Source organism: Quercus lobata, chromosome 6, assembly GCF_001633185.2.
Source record: "Quercus lobata isolate SW786 chromosome 6, ValleyOak3.0 Primary Assembly, whole genome shotgun sequence".
Classification (NCBI taxonomy): Eukaryota; Viridiplantae; Streptophyta; class Magnoliopsida; order Fagales; family Fagaceae; genus Quercus; species Quercus lobata.
In genome coordinates, this window is record NC_044909.1 from 25,522,859 (window position 1) to 25,547,331 (window position 24,473).

The window sequence follows — 24,473 nt, forward strand, 5'->3', positions numbered from 1 at the left end:
GGGAGTTTTTCATAAAACACCTTCAAGTCATTTTTATTTGATTGGGACATTTTCTGGCCCCAATCCTTTGAGTTTAAAGTTTCTAATCACTATTTTATTGAATTGTGTTATATTTGACTGAGGGGAACGGTAAAAAATTAAGCCTATGAGCTTTTGCTTTAAGGTATTCTTTCTTGCTTTCCTTTTTCCTTTTCTGTCTTTCTTTTTAGTTTTAATCTTATTTCTTTGTGTAGTTTAGGTTTTATATGTTTGCTTAAGTTTGTTTTATAGTTCTATTGTGTTCTGAGCATGCTAGATAGTTAGAATTAGGGTTTTTGTTTGTGCTCTATTTTTTGTTTCGGGTTTCTGGACTAGGGTTCTTGAACAAGTCCCATGCATGCATGTTATGAGCATGCGTACGCAGGTTTAAGTCCTGCGTATGCAGGCACTTGTCCAGAAATCCTAATCTAAATTCCTTAAGTTGTTTGTTTGGTTTGTTTCACATGTTTTGTTCCTTTTTAAAAGCCTTTTCATATGATCATACATATTTGTGCCTCTGCCTTACATGCTTGTTTGTCTTTCAACATGCTTAGATTAGGGTTTTATATTTGATGCCATGAACATGCATTCACATGCTCATGCATAATGCCATAGGTGCTAAGTTGTTGAAAGGTAAGTAAGGTTAGTCATGTATTCACATGAACATGCATGTTATTTGTTTAAAACCCCCTTTGATAATATGTGTATGAAGTTAATGCCTTGTTCATAATATGTGTTGCTAGCTTGATGATATTGTTGCTGTCATGTTTAGGGCTGCTGCCTTGTTTAGATGTATGATAGGGTTTTGCTATGTTAGATGAATGCTAGGGTTTCTTATGTGTGTTTGGCTCTCTTTTGCTTTATGAATAGATAAGTATGATTGTTTAGGGATAAAGATGCCATGTTGAGTGTTAGATGCATGATTAGTGTGTGTGTGACTTTAGAATACAAGTATTGAATTAGTTTTTAATAGGGTTAAGACATAAGACACGATGATGGGAGACCAACCTTAGGGTTAGGCGATCTTGGGTGCCTAACACCTTCCTAAGAGCGTACCTAAACTCCGAATCCATACTTTGGTAGTAAGATCAAAGGTCCTTCCTTGAGAGGACGCTATATATATGATTCCTAGACCATTGCAAAAACTAGGTGGCGACTCCCACCTTGTGTCCACACCACCTCCTAAATTTTCCCTAACACTATTTTTCCCCAAAACTTGTTTTGTTTTTCCTAATTTTTATAGAGGGGGAAAGTTGTTTTTAAAACCTATGCTGTTTATGGGGGGAGTTGCCTCTATTTTTTATAGAGCTGATATCTTTTGTGTTTTCCAGATTCTCTACTTTCTCTTGACCTTTGTTGTGTATTTACTCTTGATTGGGTTGTCTTTGTCAATATGTGGCAAAAAGGGGGAGAAATAGATGAAATTTAAAAAATGTTTTTAACTTTTTTATTTAGGGGGAGATGAAATTGTTTTTGAAAGGGGGAGAAAATAAAAGTTATTTTATGTATCTAACTTAGGGGGAGAGTTAGTTTGCATGTTTGCTGTTATTACATATTAGTTATTTTTTTTTTTTGTCTATCTTTATTTCTACACTTGCGGTGATGTGCTCTTTTGAGTGTTTCAGGAAAGACAGGTATATTTCGATCAAGACCTTCTACCTCTTCTTGCAACTTTTGGGTTAGAAGTATTAGATTGGAATTTGTGATATAATTGGGCATTTTATTGTAATATGGTTCTTGTATTTAAGCATTGCATTATGTATGTGAGTTTTATCACGGATTGCCAAAGGGGGTGATTGTTAGGTTCTAAAAATTTAGAACAATTGGCAAACCGTGAACATAAACGTGTCTAAATATAGATCTTAGATTCTATATGGTGTATTAGACAATGCTCAAAGTGCTGCAAGTCAGAATACAAGAATAAAGAAGTTGCAAGTTCAAGAATTCGAAATATGCCAGGTTCGACGGATCAAGAAGAAGGCTCGACCGATGTGTTTCTGTAGATTTTAATTTCGGCCCAACAGTCCATTAAGCACATCAAGTGATTAGGGTTTCAGATCAAATTCTCCTAGTTTTTAAAGGAAACCCTAAGACACGTTTGTTATGACTTTCGAGGTGCTCTTGCGAGATCTAAAAGGTACTATGCCTTCTCCTTTCAAAGTCACTACCAGAATTCCATCTACACATTATTAGAACTGGTAGATCTAAAATTGCTGCTACAAGATCATACATAGCTGATGATTTATAGTTTTGAATGGGATCTCAGAGTCACAAACGTGGGTGTTTGTGTGACAAATTCAGATAGAGTAGTCTGTGGATTTGGAGTTGTGTGTGCTCATGTGAGTAAGTACTGCAAGAGGTAGATTTAGATTTAGGGAAAAATCTATTGTAAAACTTTCATTCTATCATAGTGAATTTGTTGCCTTAAGAATATTTTAAGTTAAATCCTCCCCAGGTTTTTTACCTTGAAGCTGGACGGTTTCATTGGTTTTCCTGGGTCATCATATCATTTGTCTTCTTTACTTTTCTGCTCTGCATGATATGATTTATTATTGTTTAACCTAGATCTGCATAATAAACCTAAGTAACAAATTGGTTAATTAATTATGTTAAACAATTTAAGTATATTTCCAGGGGTCTAAACAAACAAACAATAACCGTTGGATTACATATTGAAAATGTCCAGGTAGTTTTATTATTATTATTTTTTTCTTTTCTTTTAACGTGATCCACCATTCCAAACAGAAAAATCTATGCGAAAGTTTGAAAATATAACCCATTGGATTGCATATTGAAAATGTCACGATAGTTTTATTAGGCTTTTTTTTTTTTTTTTTTTCTTTAACATGATCCACCATTTCAAAGAGGTACTATTAATGTTGTTTACTCATAAAACGCACAATATAATATATTTTTTTGGTCTTTGGCCATCTAATATTGTTAATGTGTTAGGAAAATTACAACAAAAATGGAATATTCTATCATTAGGGCATTCACGTCAAGTTATGGAAAAATTCATATTCATTTTAACATAAAAACCTATTTTTTTTATTATTATTTTTATTTTACAAAATCACTTTTCAAAAATACTTGCATCAAATTATCTATTCTAAACTCTATTTTATTAAAATATTAATTTTTTCTTGATTTTTAAAAATTGTTTCCCTCTTCACACCCAATAACCACCATCTACTCTCTTCCTTTGTTCTCTAAATAAGTAAAAAAAAAAAAATAAAAAACTAAATGCAAAATGAATAGTATTAGTATAAATTTACTTAATTACTGTAACTATGGATGAATTTATGCAATTATACATAAACTGATGTGGGAAGTTCTGACGGTTGGTTGGATAAAATGTGGGGCTTATTCTATATTACAAAGACCGATGTAAATGCTTTTATATGACGAAATTAACATGAAATGAGTAGTATCCCACTTAAATATGCTGTTGAAGAAAAAAATTGTCTATGTAAAGATATTAAAGGAAAATGCTTGGTAGAAGGGCTACATCATACTCTAAACAATCTCAATCTTCAACAAGAGACTAATTAAATTGAACTATTGAATTGAATTTGTAAGACCTACAAACTTTGGGCCATAATAAAGCCTACCTAAAACCCTAGCTTGGCTCCAACTCGCCAAGCCAAATAAGCTTCTCATAACCAGCCAGTGAACAACAATTTGAATGAGTAGATAAAAAAGTTCAAAAGATCAAATTGTATTTTATAATTCTCAATGGTGGTAGGCAAAGAAGGCTTAACTTCTAACAAAACTGTGTAAGCCTCTTCTCCACTGCCAATTCTAATGTTTCTAAGAACACCTACATTGGTTGAAAGGTAAGGGTAAGAACAAGTAGAATGGAGAGAGGCACTAAGATTGATGAGATCATGTACTCCAAAGATGCTTTAGAATTGTCAGGGAACGGCGGGGTCAATCCCGGAGTTAGTCCACCAGAACCACCGTTGGCAGGTGTTGTAGTCGTCGTCGTTGGAGTAGTTGGGTTATTTGAAGTTTGTGTTGTTGGTGTAATAGTCCCTCCGGCCGTGCTGCAAGTTTGAATAATTCTAGTAATTAGTGATAATTATTGATTGGATTAGAGGTAAATTTTTCCCTAACCTGGATTAAACAGCTTCAATGGTAAAATTTTCTCGCAAAATCTAGTGTAATATGATATTCCTTTTTAATCATATGGAAACAACAGTGATAATTTGGAGACAAATAATAAAGTAATAATTAAAATTGATTACTATATACAATTCAGATCTTCAGATCTCATCCCCCTTCCCCCATATATGTGTGTGCACTTCTTAAAAAGAAAAAAGAAAAAAAAGATCTTCATAAAAATATATATACAATTCAGATCAAGTTTAACTTGTTATTATCAATTCAATTAAATTTAAGTTTGACAATGGGAGACACAACTCTCAACAGTTTCGTTATTGCGTCTCTCTCCTTTTTCAACACAAGAAATGGCACATAGATGGCTTGCCCATTGAAGTGAAAGATATGTATAGCATTGGCTACTAGATTTTAGGAGCAGATGAAATATTCTCATTTAAAAAAAAAAAAAAAAAAGTAGATCCTTTGGAGTGACACTGATCACCACTAAACAGCATCTTCAAAGTTACCTATTTTTGTATGCCACAGGTTCTCTCCCTCATTCTCATCATTAAAATGGAATTATTTTTCCCTCTCATTTTCTTATTACAAAGATCAACAATAATTATTTTTTAATCTACAATGCAATTATGTCATGAAAACGAAGTGATTGTGTGACTGAATGAAAGCATTAATTATGTACTAATTAAACTAACTTAATAATTATATACATATTTAAAAACTCTTTTCCTGTAGATTAGTTCAAGTAAATGCCTCTTGGGGCATTTATAATCTGAAAGGTGCACGAAGAATTGTTAGTTGGGCCACTTTAATAAGGGGCATCTGGACTTTTTGAGAGTATCTATTCTCACCAACCTGAAAGCCATCTTAGGACTTTAACAGATCATATAGCCACCAGTCTCAATGACACACTTGGTAGGTACCACACTTATACCTCTCATTGCTGCTCTGGTAACACAAAAATGAACAAAGATGTTTGGGTCCAATATTGGTGAATAAAGAATGTGTCATTGAGTTGAGTGGATGAACATGACGACACTATACTATAGCAATGCATTGCTAATTAGTAATTAGAACTCCTATAAATATAAAATAAAATGGAACTGTTTTAAAAAAAAAAAAAAAATTGAACTATATTATATTGTTTCATATATATATATATATATATCGAACTTCTAAACCAACTACTACATCTGAGAGCCTGATATTGATTGAAAACTACGAGCTACCTCATCATGTCTAAAGTAAAACGGAACTCAACCAAAATCAAATCAAATCATGATGGTTTGGTCAAAAGATTTGGTAGCAACTAAACTAGCAACAGATTGTGTATTTTAAAATTGTGATTGGGGAAAAAGCCCATTTATCTTTGTCGCCCAGTAAAGTAAAGTAGTATAAAGGCATTTTCGGAGTATAGTGAAATTGTACCATTTTTTCTCATATTTATAATATTCTATCATAAATTTAATCAGTGAACCTCATCATAAATGTAAGAGGAGAAAGTACTATTCACTGTATTTCAGAAACATTTAAGAGTTATGCGACTTGTACAATGCACACACACCAACCAAACCTTGTCTCCATAACAATTTTTTATTTTTTATTTTTTAATTTATATATTTCCTAGGTGGAAAACATAGAGGTAATGTAAAGTAATGTAAGCATCTTTTATAAAACCTATAAAAGCGGTATACAAATAGAACTACATAAAGTCTTGGATTGAGATTTATATAATATTATACGTATTTTTACACACTTTTTATCCACACATATTTTAAAAAAATACAAACAACATTACGAAATGATCCCTAATTTCTTTAAACCAGTGAGATTCCATAAAGTATTTGTTGTTAAATTTGATTTCATCACGCACGTTATTGTCAGAGAGAATAATAATGTTGATATCTGAACACATTTCAAGCATGTCAAGGCTCTATGTACCATACTACTTTTTTTTGCTAACAATATTTTTAAACCCTAAGATCTACGGTCTACTACTACTACTATAACTATATCCTAATGGAAAATTATTGTATACTCCCGGAGTACCATAAATGCGTACTCCCTCCTCTCACATGAATGGTGGGTTCTACTAATTAAATTCATGGTAGGACCCATCATTCATATGAGAGGAGGAAGTACACATTTATAGTACTCCGGAAGTACCTAATAATTTTCCTATCAGAGCTCTTATTTCCATACCTTTATTTGTTTCTATCAAACTCTGAGGTGTGGAAATAACATTCATCTTTATGTTTTACAGATAATTGATTTTATATCCCACTACGATATTTTTTTTTCTTTCTTTTCATATTTCACTGGGTTTATAGGAATAGGAAATAATACAAGGGGATGGGCTACACAAATTCCTTTTTAGGTCCGCTGCCTACAATAATACAAGTATACTACCCAAAAACACTCTTTATATGGAACTTTCTTTTGGCTAAAAAAAATCATGATTACTCAAGAGATATTTGTATTCCGTTTGTGAGAATTTATTTTTATTAGCTTATTAAACTAAAAAAAATAAAATAAATTGAACAAAAATAAAATTCAATCCAGAGAGAGAGAGAGAGAAATTTAAGCCTTTAAAATTAAAAATATGCTTAATAAACTAAATAATAAAAATAAAATACTAGAATCCTAGCATTGGCATCACATTAGCTAAAATTTTCTCTCTATTTTAGAATAGAACATACTTTTTCATTTTAGCTAACAATTTTTCCTTTTCACTCACATCAAATTCTCTTTTCTAAAGTCTATTTCATTTAAATATTATATTTTAAATTTACTCATTATTAATTCTTTGTCTCACTTTTTGTATTTTATTTTATATTCCACCAATTATGATATGTTATGTGTTTAATTTTTTTTTTTCAATTTAAAATTTTATCATTTTATTAAAAATAATTAAATAAATACATAACAATTTATGATCGATGAAATTAAAAAAAAAAAAAGGCAAAAAAGGAAGACAATAATATGTATTCATGAAAAAACTATGGGAGTAGACTAGCTAGTATACAATAAAAAGGGCCTGTGACATTGTGTACTTAGGTCACATCCCCTGACAGAATTCGTTAAAAACTAGGCTTTGCTCAATTCAATTGAAGGTTGTTTCAAGTTTCATATTTGAAAATGTGGATGCATGATAATATAATGGGTTCAGCTAATGTATGCCCTTAGGGTATATATTTACTATCCATAATATGAAACTTTTAAAGAAAAATTGAAATATTTACTAAAAAAAAAGAAAAAAAGAAAAAACTGTCAAATTAGTTTATTGCATCATTAATATCATAGGACACTTGAGTATCATTGACATTGCTATTCCCTATAAAAAAAAAAAAAAAATTTAAATCACACGCTTTACACAACTCTGGTAGGAGGGTATGTGAATATTAAAGAAAAAGTAGTGGGGCAATATGAAAATAATCACAATTTGGCATGTAATGTAAAATAATACTAATAGCGTCCCAAAATGTCATGTTTAGAAAATTTAAATTTTTTTAAAAAAGAAGAAGAAATATCAGATAAGGCATTGTCAAAAAAAAAAAAAAAAAATTTTTAAAAAGAAATATCAGATAAGGCATTGTCAATCATTTAAAAATGCACAAACTATAGGAAAAATAAAATTTATTTTTTAAATATTAAATAAAATAATAGGATAAGATAGAAATTATATTTATTAATATTAGAAAGAGTAGTTGAATTTGGGATAGGAGGATGAACAATTTTGGGAGAGAGGGCCGGTGTGGTGAAAAAGGAAAAAGAGTGCGGTAAAAGTTGGAGTGTAATTGAATTGATTGAAGATGGAGGACGTTGTTGGAAATGGAAAGGCATCAACTCTAACTATAAATATATATATATATATATATATATATATATATATGGACAAAGTTTAGGTACAAAATTGGTTGTAGCCTTAGGTTACAAACTTACTTAATATCTTTTTATTAAATGTGAATTTTGACAAATCCACCATTGGATTACATCTTCTTCTTATATTCTTCATACTTGCAAAATTTCAAGAAAATTAAAGATTAACAGCTATGTCATCAATACATTTTTTAAATTGCAAGTTTTTGTAATTTAAAATTATGCACAAAATATAAGCTTATAGATCATATAGTAAATGATATCCGATTGACACAATATTTAACATGTGTATTAAGGACGTAAAGAACATGCAATTCAACGGTTAGATTTTCAAAATATGTTGTATTATTTATTTTATTGAGTGAGTTTGTAGCCTTAAACTACAATCAATTTTGTAGCTAAACTTTGTCCTATATATATATATATATATATATATATATTTATAGTTTTAAACTACTGGCAATCAGTATAATCATAATTACAAATAATACCGAAACAAGTAATTTATAGGTACTCTCAAAGCACAGAAAATAGTGTTTCATCCTCTCACATTCATGGTGGGGTCTATTTATTAAATTCATAATAGGGTATACCATGAATGTAAGAGAAGGGAGCATAATTTATCCATATTCTGATAATACCTAAGAATTTTCCTTAACAGAGAAGATGGGAAGTCCAAGACTTAAAAATAAATTAAATTAAAAGAGAGTGCTGCTTTTTGAGTCATCTGCATTACTTTTGATTTGAATTAATTAGACCCACCCACGCAGGCCGCTTCTCTCTTCTTTTATATTCTATATGTAAATAAATGTATGCTAAACTATTTGTAAAGCGAAATTAAAGGAAGTATGTTAATTTTTATTTAGGGAAAGTGTATCTCTCAATAATCAATTCTTCTTATATTTTGTTAGGGAAAGTGTATCCCTCAACCATTTTACGTGAAGCCGAAGAAACGATTTGCACCAAATAAAATCTCAATATATTATTATTATTATTATTATTAAAAGTTTAAAACCCCCAACATAAGGGAAAAAAGGTAACATACCTACTAAATAATGTTGTGCTATAAAATGTTCTGTCCCCCCCCCCCCCTTCCCAGAAAAAAAAAAAAAAAAAAAAATCTATTATGCCTGTATGTAAAGAACAATAGTTTCTTATTACCAATAAATCAAGGGAAAAAAAAAAGGCACATACCTTACTGAAGATGGGTACACACAAGATCCATAACCTACATCAACAACACATAAAAATTAAAAAAAGAAAAAGACAACACACATTATAAATATAAAACATCCAACTTGAAAGAGAGAGAGAGAAAGGACAAAGGACATGCATATATTATACTTACTGGGATCGGTTTGAGCAATGGTGGCAGTGGCAGAAAAGTCACAAGAACCAGGAGCCATGGCCTTTCGTTGGAAGTAGCTGTTGAAAGCATAAGAGGCGTGTGCTTGGATGGTGTTAGGAAGGAAACAAAGGCCATTAGACTGAAGAGGAGTGCAATCAGCACCAGACCCACATGCATAGTCTAAGGCTGTTTGCAATGCCTGGTTGCTTGCATCACTCCTTGCCACGCACCACGATGCTCCTTCCACCACCACCACCACCACCATGCTTATTATTGTGCTCATTAACAACAACAACAACAACACTTGATTTTGAGGTTGTGCTGCCATGGCCACAAACACTATATATGTCTAGTTATAGGGTAGAGTGAGAGAGTCAGTATGTTATTGTTGTGTTGTGAGAGAGAGAGAGAGAAAGAGAGAGAGAGAGAGAGAGAGAAATGGCTTACTGGGTAAAGGAAGAGAGAGAGACAGAAAAGAAAGAGAATCAGAGAGAGATAGTCTTTTTCTTTTCTTTTTTTGCTTTTTTGTTGCTTTTGCTGTAGAAATGGTGAAATACCATTTGCCTCCTTCCTCTAGGTTCTGCCGTTTCTGGTTTTCAGATTTATTTATTATTATATCCACCGCCCTCTACTTGCTTTCCTTCAGAATGATATCTCTTTACGATATTGCCCTTTTGGTGGTAAATTTTTTTTTTTTTCTTTTTGCATGGACATCAGACTTCTAACTTCTAACTTCTAACTTCTAACCTAGACTATTAAAAATAAATAAATAAAATAAAATCTAACCAAGAGGTTAGGAATAAAAAGTATCAACTCAAAAAAAAGAAAAAGAAAAACGAATAAGTATCAACTAAATATGCGTTAAATTTTACAATTAATTATAAAGAATAAAATTATTTTCCTTTTCATGGAAGAAAAAAAAATAGTAATCAAACATATAATCCTTAGGGTGTAAGGGGATATTGTCTAACACAACAAAATTTGGCCCCAAATATTTTTGGAGCTATCTTTTCTAATTCATTACAAGATGATTTATAAGACTATATATATATATATATATATTATTTAAACAAGTCACATAATTCAGGCTCTTTTGGATATACACTACTATCAGTTTCTTTAAGACCTTCTCCTTTCTCGCTCAAAAAAAAAAAAAAAAAAAGCTTCTCCTCTCTCTCCGTGTGTGTGTCAAAAATACTTAGTATTCTAAAAAAAAAAAAAAAAAAGGTCACATAACTCATTGGCAAAATCATGTGATTAAAAATACACATAAATGGTCTTTTTAATTGCCACGTAGTGGGTTTGAAAAAAATTGTTTAAAACATGTTTGGAGTCAAACTTTTCCTTTGTCTAACCTATCTATGATTTAAATTTTTGGCTAAATTATTGTATTCATTCCTGCATATTTTTTTTTTTTTTTTTGTACTTAAATTTAAAATTTTTTTGTCTAAAAATATTTGAAAACATTACACTTTTTGTCTTTACAACATTAATATGATAATTTTTTTCATCCGTGAACTATAGGAAAAAAAAAAAAAAAATCTTTATCAGCTCTAAATTTTAAAAAGATCTTCGTATATGTTACCAATAATTTTATGCCACTTGTTCATACGTATGTTCTTCTTCTTCTTTTTTTATTTTTATTTTTATTTAATGTAGGACAAAAAGTGTAAAGTTTTTTTAAACTTTAGGGTTGAAAAAATAATTTTTAAAATTTTAGGGACAAAAAATAAACTTCATGAAAATTTTAGACACAAGAAAATATATTTTTATAAAAGTTACAAATAGAACGACAAGAAATGGGGAAAAAAAAGAAAAAGACACAGAGATGAGTATTCATTATCCATTTGGGAACAGCTTATTTAGCTGAAACTAAAATTTTTTTGCTGAAAGTACTGTAAATAAGAATACAAGTTAGTTGAAATAGTATAGTGGAGTCCATGAATAATACCTAAAAGTGTAATGAGACCTATGAATAGTAGCAAAAAAAGCTGAATAGTAAAATAACCTGGCAAAAATAATCAATGCAAAACGCACTCTTAGGCTTCATAATCCAAAATGATATTTGCAAATGCCGCAACTTTTACCTTAAACTATTCTAAGTGGTAAATTGTGACTAATTGTATATCACTTTCATATAGATCTATTATTTTTTCTTCACTACTTATTGTCTATTACATGGACAATTGAAGCAAAAATTGTATTTTTTATGTGGTCATAGGATTTTTATTTGCGAATTAAAAGGCCATGGGCCATGGCACGAGTAGTGGAATTCTCACCCCATTTTTTTTTTTTTTTAAAAGTCATAATGGAACTATTACTTACCAATAGTAGGTGCCCATTAAATTAAAATTGCATCACAATTGTAGTGTATCACAATCGTAGTGTTGCATTAGAGTGAAATTACAACAATCATAAATAATTGCGCGTCACATATTCAAACTCTATTGTTAGGACATAAAGTTTGGTATTGTGGGGCCCAATAATTTGTGGCCCTGGCCTGTTTATTCGTTGGGGCCCAAGGTCCGAGCCGAGGAAGGTTATAACCCAGGTTCGGTAATACGAGTACAAAATAGCCTTGGGATATAGCCGATGACGATTTAGTCCTCGGCATGTCTGAGATCTCACCGAAAGGAAGGGCAAAAACGGTATAGGACTAGCTTGGAAGAGAATCTAAAATATCTAGGTCAATAGAGAAGGATACGCTGAAAAGTATAACGACCAGGGAAAGCTGCCCTTACTGCCATTCAATACTCTGCACCTGACAGAGCTATACTCTTCAGCTTTTACAACCACCCTCAACCACTCTGGGTATGGGTTGATGGGACAAGTATCAGTCTGGGAAAAGTCGATCCTACACGTGGACGAAGGATGAGGGATACAGACTAGTATAAAAGGAGAAGTAAGCAATCTAGAGCGGAGATTGGGAAAAATGGCCAAAAACCAGAGCCTCCCAGCCCACCTCCAAGAGAAAGACTCCTAGGGCGAAAACGACTTAATCATGTATGAACACCACGAAAAACCCACCGTTTGGTGACCAAGGCCTAGCCTTTCAAACCCACACTCTATAAATGATATTGTTTGGGCCTTTTTATGTACGAACCCAAAACTGTTACGGTTCGTTACGAATCGTGTCCTTACAATTGGCGCCGTTTGTGGGAAAGGCTTGTGTGTTGGCATGGGCGGTAGGTCAAGACAGTTCCCTTGTCATTTCTAACAACCGATTATAGTGTTCTAACGTAAAGTTCCACTAGGGGATACGCTTTGTAGCGTCAGCCACACCGATGGTTCTAAGGGCTCGGCCGAGGAGCCAATACCCTAAAACCAAGGTCTCATGTCATAGCCAAGGGGTTAATTCCCCCAACTACTTATTAGTATTTACTGAGTTTTGGACAGAACTAAGGTATTGCATAGTCCTCGGACTCAAACCTATGGGGAAACCAACTACTTAGATGAGAAAACTGAGTTTTGGACAGAACCAAGGTATTGCATGGTCCTCGGACTCAAACCTATGGGGAAACCAACTACTTAGATGAGAAAACTAAGTTTTGGACAGAACCAAGGTATTGCATGGTCCTCGGACTCAAACCTATGGGGAAACCAACTACTTAGAAGAGAAAACTGAGTTTTGGATAGAACCAAGGTATTGCATGGTCCTCAGACTCAAACCTATGGGGAAACCAACTACTTAGATGAGAAAACTGAATTTTGGACAGAACCAAGGTATTGCATGGTCCTTGGACTCAAACCTATGGGGAAACCAACTACTTAGAAGAGAAAACTGAGTTTTGGACAGAACCAAGGTATTGCATGATCCTCGGACTCAAACCTATGGGGAAACCAATTACTTAGATGAGAAAACTGAGTTTTGGACAGAACCAAGGTATTGCATGGTTCTCGGACTCAAACCTATGGGGAAACCAACTACTTAGATGAGAAAACTGAGTTTTGAACAGAACCAAGGTATTGCATGGTCCTCGGACTCAAACCTATGGGGAAACCAACTATTTAGATGAGAAAACTGAGTTTTGGACAGAACCAAGGTATTGCATGGTCCTCGGACTCAAACCTATGTGGAAACCAACTACTTAGATGAGAAAACTGAGTTTTGGACAGAATCAAGGTATTGCATGGTCCTCGAACTCAAACCTATGGAGAAACCAACTACTTAGAAGAGAAAACTGAGTTTTGGACAGAACCAAGGTATTGCATGGTCCTCGGACTCAAACTTATGAGGAAACCAACTACTTAGATGAGAAAACTGAGTTTTGGACAGAACCAAGGTATTGCATGGTCCTCGGACTCAAACCTATGGGGAAACCAACTACTTAGATGAGAAAACTGAGTTTTGGACAGAATCAAGGTATTGCATGGTCCTCGGACTCAAACCTATGGAGAAACCAACTACTTAGAAGAGAAAACTGAGTTTTGGATAGAACCAAGGTATTGCATGGTCCTCGGACTCAAACCTATGGGGAAACCAACTACTTTGAAGAGAAAACTGAGTTTTGGACAGAACCAAGGTATTGCATGGTCCTCGGACTCAAACCCATGGGGAAACCAACTACTTGGAAGAAAAACTGAGTTTTGGATAGAATCAGGGTATTGCATGGTCCTCGGACTCAAACCTATGGAAATGTCAGCTACTTAAGAAGAATTCTAAGTCGCTTAGTCATCGGACCACATACCAAAAAAGACTAAGGCTATGAAGGTCATTAGGCAGTTGGCGAAACGCCTTATTACTCAGCAGCCTGCAGGGGTTGTTCATTTCTGGGTTATATATTTTCGGATGACTACCTCCTATACTGCACCGAGCATTCAGTTGTCATCTCGGCTATTTTGGGGTAAGTGTTGTTTTCTCAGGTCGGCATTATTGTGCTAAACAACTCTGTTAAATTCATGACAATATCTTTTCCTTAGCAAGAGTTTTGATCCTAAGTGTCATTTGTTCAAAACAGTATTATTGTGCCGAACAGCACTCGTAAGCTCATGATAGCGTCTTTTTCCTTGGTAAGGGATTTCGTCCCTAAATATTGTGCTCTCAGGTCGGCAGTGTTGTGTCAGACCGCCCCAATATGCTCATCATAATATCCTTTCCTTTTCTTCTCAATATGGGTTTCAGCCCTAAATATCATTTATGCGATTCAGTATTATTAAGTCGGATAGTTTCTATAAACGCAGAGTAAGATCTTTTTATTAACTAGGATTTCGGTCCTAGATATCGGTCAGAGGGTAAAAATAAAAAGAATTCACAAGATAGTATGTCTATTCACGGCATAACCATTTCGGAAATAAAGAGATAGAAAATGTGAAATAAAGCAATAACGACTTTTATTAATATATAGAGGTATTACAACGTACAAAGAAGGGCTTAAACAAGCCTATACAGAAGGTGGATTACAAAAACAATAAAAAAAACAACAACAATATGACAAATATGTAGTCAGATGTCTTTTTAAACTCGTCTCCGAAGTCCTTCCAAACTCTGCCCCAGTAGCGCCCATATTGAGAGAAGGACCTTCTTCAGAAGAAGAAGGAGGAGATGAAGAGAAAGAAGGAGGAGAAAAAGAGGAAGAAGGAAAAACACCAGGATGGATCTGGTGGTGGAAAGAAGAAGAAAGAGAGGCAAAAGGAGGAACCAGTGAAGGAAGAAAGGAAGAAGCAGGGGTACTTTGTCCCTGCGTCAGTCCTGACTCCTAACACGCTGGGTCCAGGTTAGATATGCTCATAAGGGAGCAGTTGGTACTGATAATGGGTGATCCCAGCTCAGCCGCACTAAAAGTTTGGCGCGATGAGCCCCTGCTTCGGATTTTGACTAAAAGGAGGGTGAAAAGTATCTTGAGTCTCTCCCATCCCTGCCCTGATCGAGCCATCTTTAGCTTTGCAAGAACGTAGCATTTCTGGGTAAGGCATGGTCTCTTCATTCGTACTCTTATCTTGGACTTGTTACGGTTTGAGATGTAAACAAGCGGATAAGGGAAACTCTGGAGGAGGCTAAGGATTCTCAGATTTTAGAAGGATTGAAAGAGTCTCTGTACAGGAGAAATAACCTCTTGCTTTTTCTTCTTATATGAAGGGCGAAACGAAAGGTATTTAATCTGCTCAGATTTCCAAGAAAATCTGTAAACAAGAATATACCCGTTCCACTTCCCCATACCGTCAATAACTGTCGAATTTAAAAAGGTCTCGTAAAGGGAAATCATTAAAAGCGCGTTTTGGATAACGAAATGGCAGGAACGCATTATGAATGAATTCAGAGGAATGTCTGGTAGACCGGTACGTTTCCTGGGCAGATGAAGAAACACCAATATTAATGAAAGGCTGAGTTAAACGAGCCGTAATGAAGGCTTGGTATTACCAAAACCCTCCCCTCCAACCAAGAGGTCGGACAGCAGGGTTTTGAGGGGCTATTGTGGGGCCCAATAATTTGTGGCCCTGGCCCGTTTATTTGTTGGGGCCCAAGGCCCAAGCCGAGGAAGGTTATAGCCCAGGCTAATACGAGTACAAAATAGCCTTGGGATACAGTCGAGGACGATTTAGTTCTCGGCATGTCCGAGATCTCACCGAAAGGAAGGGCAAAAACGGTATAGGACCATCTTGGAAGAGAATCTAAAATATCTAGGTCAATAGAGAAGGATACGCTGAAAAGTATAACGACCAGGGAAAGCTGCCCTTACTGCCATTCAATACTCTACACCTGACAGAGCCATACTCTTCAGCTTTTACAACCACCCCCAACCACTCTGGGTATGGGCTGATAGGACAAGTATCAGTCTGGGAAAAGTCGATCCTACACGTGGACGAAGGATGATGGATACAGACTAGTATAAAAGGAAAAGTAAGCAATCTAGAGCGGAGGCTGGGAAAAATGGCCAAAAACTAGAGCCTCCCAGACCGCCTCCAGGAGAAAGACTCCTAGGGCGAAAATGACTTAATCATGTATAAACACCACGAAAAACCCACCGTTTGGTGACCAAGGCCTAGCCTTTCAAACCCACACTCTATAAATGATATTGTTTGGGCCTTTTTATGTACGAATCCAAAACTGTTATGGTTCGTTACGAATCGTGTCCTTACAGGTATAATAATTTAGAACAAAGAAACTTTATGTATTTTCAGTTCTTAGTTCTAAGAGTACTCATATCAATTAATGTATAATGGCATAAAGGATAAATTTTGCTCATTAAACTCCAAAAGTCATCCACCTTAGTGCATATAAATTTGTGTAAATTTGAATTGTTGCAATAGTAATCATGTAAATATACATAATTATTGATGAAGCCCAAAATGGTCGTTAGTTGTTGACCTCGTCAGAGCTTATGTTGAGGTAAAAGTTCCCTGCAAAGATGAGAGAGAGACACTGGAGTGGCGTTAGCCAACGATTCTTCGATGATTAAGTCAGTAGAGTTCTCAATATCTCTCAGAGAATAAGAGTGTAATTCTGTGTGTTTAGAATTGTGTATCTTGTTTATGGTGTTTGGTGGCTTATTTATAGCCTTGATATAGCCGTTGAGAACCTTATTATTAGTGTAACCATCGTTGGCCTCTTAATGGCTCTTTTGGTTGTTTGAGTAACGTCTGCCTAAGCTTAAATGAAGGTTTGAATAGCTCATGATTGGCCTTTCTGGCCGTTGGAGCTCGTTGGTTACAAAACTATAAATGTTGCGCCATTAATGTCATATGGTCGTCTTCTCATACGACAACCTTGTGGATTGTATTCTTGTCATCTTATATGGATGAGCCTATGGATTGAAGGTCTGTGAGCTATATGACGAGCTCGTAATTTTAGTACTCATTAGTTGCCCCTTTATTCCCTCGTTGTATTTTTGGACGACAGTAGGAATAATGACGGTTTGCATTCTGTATGACAAGGATTCTTTGATGCCATTCACATTGCATTAAATGCATGTCATGTCATATGTCTGGTTGTGGCTACGTGTTGTTTACTCATTGGTTGGATTTGCGAATATGGGGTTCATCTTTTATGTATTTTCTTTTATCTTCTTCAAGCTTCTGAGTTTGCTTCTCTCATCTGCATTTCTCTGGTGAGTTTTCTCTCTTACACACTCTTGATTCATGGTTGATCATATTGCTGTTAGTCTAGGATCTCCTTCAGTCTCATTTTTCTTTGCTAGGCTAGGCGTCTTTCTTGAGTACTTTAGTGGTCGCCGTCCCCATGTGGGTTTATTTGTGTCTCGAGAGTGCGCCCTTAGGCTAGTTTTACTTGAGCTTTATCCCCTAATTCATCATTCTCTGATCCGATACCACCTGGCGAAGGAGATGGTCGAGGAGAGGTTGAGTGAACTGGGCATGGGGTTGTCATCTAGCAATGACCATGTGGGTATATAGGAGGATGTAACGATGTCCAAACCATCTACTTCTTCTTCATCTAAGCCTTTCCAGGCTCTGATCAAGGAGTGTGTCTTGGAGTGGAAACACCTAAAAAATCTTAGAAAGCATTTCCAATTCTCTGTTGAGACGAAGGTATATCTCCATCATCCAGGTGAAAGGGCTTGCACCTTTTCCCATAGCCATGTGTGTTTCTATGAGGCCGATTTTCTTTGTGGTCTTTGTTTTCCCATCCACCTGTTTATTCACGAGCTACTAAACCATTTCAAGATTGCCTTTAGTCAGCTCAACCCAAACGTGTGGTGGATGGTCATGAGCGTTATGTCGATTTGGATGTCTGTCCTTAAGGGGAGCATGGTTAGTCTGAATGATTTTCTATACCTTTATTATTTAAAGCCTTCGACTCATTATGGGAATTTTGAATTTTATCCTTGGGATAGGAGTTTTAAGGTCGTTTGTGGTCTCCCCTCTTCCTTTCATGACTGGAAATCTAAGTACTTTTTTGTCTATGGGAAGGGATGGGAAATTGCTTCTGACGAGGTTTGGGGTGAGCTGCCTCCATTGCCGCGTACATGGGAGGTTCCCACACTTGGTGTGTCTTCCCTTCTTTTGATTTTCTTCATCATTTGAATATTTTCTTGTCCTAACTCTCTTCATTTTACAGCAAAAGCTTGTCCTAATTTGAAGAGCGATATCAAGAAAGGGTCCAAGCTGCTTTGGACTTTTCTTTGGCATTAAGGAGATCGACAAGTTTGTGGATCCTCAGTCATTATACAATCACTACCTAGGACCTGAACCCTCAGACTATGCCTAGAGGTTGCTTCTTAGGGTGGAGAGAAGTGAGTTTTTGGCTATATAATCTTACCTCGTCATTCTTTAGTCCTTTGTCATTTCCTTATGGACGATTTATTCTGTCTTGTAGGCATGGCCATTGATTTTAGTCAGGACAGGTATGCTCGTGCTAAGGAGAAGAAGAAACAACCTTTGTCGGAGATTTCCATGCCACCTGCCAAGGGGTAGAAGACTGGGAGTAGCGTTGGGATCGTCCTCTCCACCCTCGTCCATACTTCTTCAGTCCCTTCTCCGGTTATGTTGATTGAAGAGTTGCCTTCTCCACCTCGGACTCGTAAAGGAAAGGAGAAGGAGAGTGAGAATGTGTGGATAGATCCGGCTACCGCACTTGGATGAGCTCATAACATCATTTCTGATGATGAGCTTAAGGCTTTGTCTTTTGTTCCTTCTCACGAGCTTGTTAGTCGTCATGTCCACAAGCTTGTGCAGGTGAGTTCTTCTTAAATAATTTTATACGTACGTATCTGTTTGTTTTTACTTATATTTGTTTTCCTCAGGTCCTTGGGGAGTCATTATGCCTAACGACTGACTATCTTGTGACGAAGGAGAAGGTCGCAATGGCCAACTCTAGGGCAGAAGCAGCTAAGGTCAAGGGTTCAAGGTTGAGGAAGGACTTGGTCAAAGCTATGGACCAGGTGAGTGAGGCCAAAGCCAAGCTGAAAGACATTTCTGACCAGTTGAGGACAGAGAGGATGCTCGTCATCAAAAAGGACAAGGAGATTTAGTTAGTAAAGGAGAAGGTCTCTGACGAGCGTGAGAACGCTGTGGCTGATTTCCTTGCGTTTGATGCTTTTTCGACCATCAATTTTGATGAATTTTTCAAAAGCTTCGAGCTTCCACGACGATGGACGATGAAGCATCACTCCAAGGCTGATGATTATTCTGATCTCGATTATGAAGCTATTCGTAAAGAGATGATGGCTGATGAAGATGCCGAAGGAGCCAAGGCTACCGGGAAACTGGAAAGAGAAGATGAGGGAGAAGGCCTTGAAGATGCCTAAGCTACTCCTTTGGACGAACCCCCTGTTGACCCTCCTGTTGATCAAGCTGCTAACCTTGATGCCGTAGACCCCACTGTTTGAATTTTAATTTTTGCTTTATTTTTTGTTTGCCCTTGTTTTAGGGTTGGTTCTCGTCTATGTTTTGACGAGTTTAGTTCAACACAATTTCTCTTATTTCTATTTATTGTGAACAATTTGGAGCTTTGTATGCTCGTAATCTAGGAAATACTTTTGATTTACTAATATTGTTTCTTGCATGCTTTATTGATGACTTCTTTGAGAATCTCGTTGTAGTTACTATACTCGTCAGTTTTAATACTTACAAGTTTGGTTATGTGTCTTAGTTTTTGCAGGGTTAAATCGTCAATATGATTTTGCTCCTTGGTTTTAAACCTTGTGAGCTTTGATCATATGATATTTGCTCCTGTGATGAGACTTTGGCCGTCAGCCTGAGTTAATCTGTTGTTTTTCAACTTTATGAATTTTTATCAAAATGACTTATTCCTGACGTTAGGATTTTAATCGTCACTATGATTATAGTCACTTGTTCTTAACCTTATGAAATTAACTGAACATTAGTTACTCTTGCTTTATGACGATCGTACTTGTTAACCTTGTGAATTTAGTCATATGACTTATTCTTGTTCTAAGAATTTGATCATTATAATGATTGTGTTTGTGGGTTTTCAACCTTATGAATTTAGTCACATGACTTGTTCTTATTATAAGAACTTGGCTGTCTTTAATGATCATACTCATTGGTTTTTGACCCTATGTATTTAATCATACGACTTGCTATTGCTTTAAGAGCACGATCGCCATAATGACTGTACTCGTTGGTTTTTAACCTTGTGAATTTAATCATATGACTTACTCTTATTTTAAGAATTTGATTGTCATAATGATTGTACTCTTCTATTTTTAAACTTGTTAATTCAATCATATGTGTCAGTGCAGCGGCTTCCTCCTTAGGAAAAGGGGGAGTATGCCTCAGCCGAGTGGACTAAGGCGGAAAAAAGATTGGAGTTGCCACCTAGATTAGGTCTAGGAACTATTTAATAGCGTCCTTACATGAAAGGACTAAGTCTTATTACCAGAGTATGGGTTCAGAATTTGGGTACGATTTTGGAAAGTGTTAGGCACCCAAAACTGTTTGACTCGTGGGTCGGATTCCAGTCATTGTGTCTTACATCTTAATCCTATTAAAGGCATATTCAACATTGCATACAACATGGCATCAATCATCCCAAAACCCTAACATGCATCTATCATAGCATCATATCATCATCAACCCTAGCATACATCTATCATGGCATCATATCATAATAAACCCTAGCATGTTCCTATCTCATTACATCTAAGGTATCAAAAAAATCATGCAGAACCAAACATGGTAGCAATCAAACATATTATCCTATTCAAATCATGGCATTTGGCCTTGCATATCATATCCATCAAAAGAAGATAAAGCTCCTATAACAAAAAAATACATGTCCATGTGAATGCATGACTTACCTTACTACATCACAACACCTATGCATCAATGAATAGACATATCATATGCATGTTCATAGTAAAACAAAGAAAACATAAGAGAAAACCCTAATGTAATCATGTCAAGGACAAACAAACAAATAAAGAGAGAAATAGAGACTCAAAAACATTTAAAAAAAAAATGTCAAAACAGAGGCATATTATGTAAAAGAAACAGAAGCAGAAAAACTCGGTTTAGGATTTCTTGGCTAAAGTATGTGTACACATACATAAGCCTGCATACGCGGGCTAGTTGTATGCGTACGCATACTTTGAGCTTGCATGCGCATACAGAATTATGCGTGTGCAGACGTGCCCCAAGAACCCTAACCCAGAAACTTAAAACAGAAAACAAAAAACAAAGCAGAAACAAAAATTAAAGAAACTAACAACCTAACATGCTTTAAAACATAGAAACTACTAAACCTTAGGCTAAAAAAACATATTAAGGTATAAACAAAGCAAGAAAACAGATTAAAACAGAATTAAAATGAAGAGAAGAAAAGAAAAGCTTAGAACTTAATACCTAAAAAAGAAGAAGCTCCTAGGCTTGATTTTGACCGTTTTCCTTAATTAAATCTATTCACAATCAAACAAGGAAGTGATTAGTAATCTTAAAACTCAAAGATCAAGGCTAGAAAAGGCCCCAATTAGAAAATATTGACTTGAGGATGTTTTGTGTCCCAATTAGAAAATATTGACTTGAGGATATTTTGTGAAAAACTCCCTCTTTGATTCACTATTTCTAGTGAATCTTGTGTTTTCCCATAGGATTTTCTCTATCTTTTTGAAATATACCATGTAAGGCTTTATATATTTGAAAAAAAGGGATTTGGAATGGCTCCTAGACAATGTGGAAATCATTCCAAACCTTAGCTTTAATGCAGAAAACTTGCCTTTCATAGCTCTCTAGAACCCTAGCTGCGTACGTAGGTCCGCGCCTGCGTATGTATGCATCAGACCTGCATACACATACGTGTGTATGCGTACGAAGGCTGAGGGTTTCCTTGGCCTTTATTTTCAAAAAATAGATTTATTTGCTTATAAAAAGTTGTATTTTCCATTTTAACATTTCTCAAGTTAATTTAGAATCTGATTTGGCCCTAAACCAACCTTGGGCCTTAGAATTTCAGCATCATTAAGGAACAAGGGGCCTGAGTCGTAAGGAGTACAAAATGCGGTGTTTAAAGATGCCCTTATTTTGATTCCTAAGCTTCACTAACAAAATTAAAAGAATAAGAGACAAAACATTTTGTTTCAACGTATAGCTTGGGCTCAATCCACACACATGGCACACAACACGCATACATGGGGCAGGGTGCAACTTCACAGAATCACGTGGGATTCGTATGTCCAAATTCCCACCTTTATTGCTAGGGAAATGAGCAATGAAAGGTTCACTATCCCAGAACCTATTTTGCCAATTGTAAGTAAAAGACGAGTGATGCACTATCCTAGAGTCACTTAAAAAGAAAAACAAACAAGGCCAATGGCCGTAACCATCAACCAAACAAACAAGGTGCTCTTACGAGTTTAAATGGATACATATCTGTGGTGTCCATCTTGGGCTCTTGCCTCAAACTTCTCTGAGTGGCTTGCACCTCTAGGTAATACTTGTCTTCTCCATCTCTATCTCTACCTATTCTAGTAAGGTTCTTGCCTTGGGGTGACCTTGGTTTCCGTCTCTATCTCTACCTCTTCTACTATGCCTACATGTTCAATTCCCAGAGGATATGAGCATAAATTCTATATTCTGACTTGCTTGACTGGTAGGTGGCTCGTGCCTGCATATTCAATTCTTGTAGGATACGTGCACAACTGGCCTTGGTGTTCCGACTCACGAGGAAGTCCTGGGTGAAAGATCCACTGGGGATGATGAAAGACTCATTGGGGGGTATGATCTGCTTAGAAGTGTGTTGGTGACTCACGAGGGAGTCTTCTTGGTATGTAGTTCACTAGGGAAGATAACTTATTGAGAAGTTTGGTGGTGATTTTGAACCACAAGGAAGTCTTTGATAGTGTGTGGTCTACTAGGGAAAATTTTTCTTCTTCTTTATGGCTCACTGGGGAACTTGTGTTGATTGTACCCATGAGGGGGTTTTATCAACTCCATGGGGAAGTTTTCTTCATAACTCACGAGGGGGTTGCCTTTGTGCCTTGGACCCGCGGGGAAATCCTTCCATGATACTGTACTTTACTGGAGATTTGGTTGATGATCTAAACTCACGGGGGAGTTTCCTTGGCTACTTCTGATCCACTGTGGGATGTTTTTGATACTTTCAATCCACTGGGGATGCTTTGAAGGTCTTTGTGTCTGAGGGTATTTCATCCATTTTTGATGCATTCTTGAATTTTCTTTTGCATTTATTACCTTTCGGGAACCCAATAGGGATATTTGAAAATTTTATTTTATTTTATTTTTACTAAACTACTCATAGTTTAGTGGGGGCCCAAACTACATGTTGTTAGGATTAGTGCTCTAAAATCCTATTGTATGATGCTATGTATGTTATTATGTATTACATTATGTATGACTTAATGTTGTGATTAATAAAGTTGCTTTATTATTATCTAAAATGATGGTAACATGAATATTTGGACATTATCATATAGTCCATGAGATGCATAATATGTGATTTATGTGAAAAGTCACAGAAAATAAAAATCACAGGTTCTTTGTAAACTCAGAATTTTAGTTCGTAGTCGATGATGAAATTGGGCATTTCATCTGCGAAGACTATAACATATCAACTACGATGATTTGTCTTGATCATGGAAGTGGAGACTTCTAGTTGATGTGTTGGTATGTTTTAAGAGTTAAGACATATTGAACTGGACCGCTGTGAGATTTATTATTCTCCTAATGACTGTTAAATGAATAATAAATTTCACAACTCCCTTTTACATGAACTCTTAATCCTGAGAGAATAATGGACCTGATCATGAAATGTAGGTTACTTTGTTATATTAAGAGTGAGATCTAAAGTAACGGTCAAAACCTTAGTATGTTGGGCAGCCACATTTAGTGTTGATGGAACATATATTCTCAAGATGGAATTCATAGTATCTTAATAGAGATACAAAATATTCTCTTGAGATAAGTTTAATGAGTTTGTTATTCAGAATGTTAGGCCTAACTACTTTAGTAAATAGTTACTAAAGTATATATTTATGAAATTGGATTTCATAAATATATGATGAATAACTTAAAGGATTAAACCAAGTACTCAAGGATTAAGACGTAGTAATTTACAAAGTGGCAGTCTATATTCATAACTTTGTATTACTATGAATATTTTATGAAAGGGTTGCATGTACAATGAAGTCTTGGGATATAATTTATTAATAAGGCCTAAAGTGCAATTATATTTATA

At 35.4% G+C, this 24,473-nt stretch overlaps 1 protein-coding gene across 1 annotated transcript; it reads right to left on the reverse strand.

Annotated features, from left to right (window-relative positions):
- Positions 1–3,559: 3,559 nt before the first annotated feature.
- Positions 3,560–9,798, reverse strand: LOC115950936 (PLASMODESMATA CALLOSE-BINDING PROTEIN 3). The gene is made up of 3 exons (XM_031068216.1): positions 9,365–9,798; positions 9,211–9,244; positions 3,560–4,064 (listed from the first exon to the last, which is right to left on the reverse strand). The coding sequence occupies exons 1-3, from the start codon at positions 9,690–9,692 to the stop codon at positions 3,839–3,841; spliced, it is 588 nt and encodes a 195-aa protein (XP_030924076.1). The 5' UTR covers positions 9,693–9,798; the 3' UTR covers positions 3,560–3,838.
- Between the last annotated feature and the right edge of the window lie 14,675 nt (positions 9,799–24,473).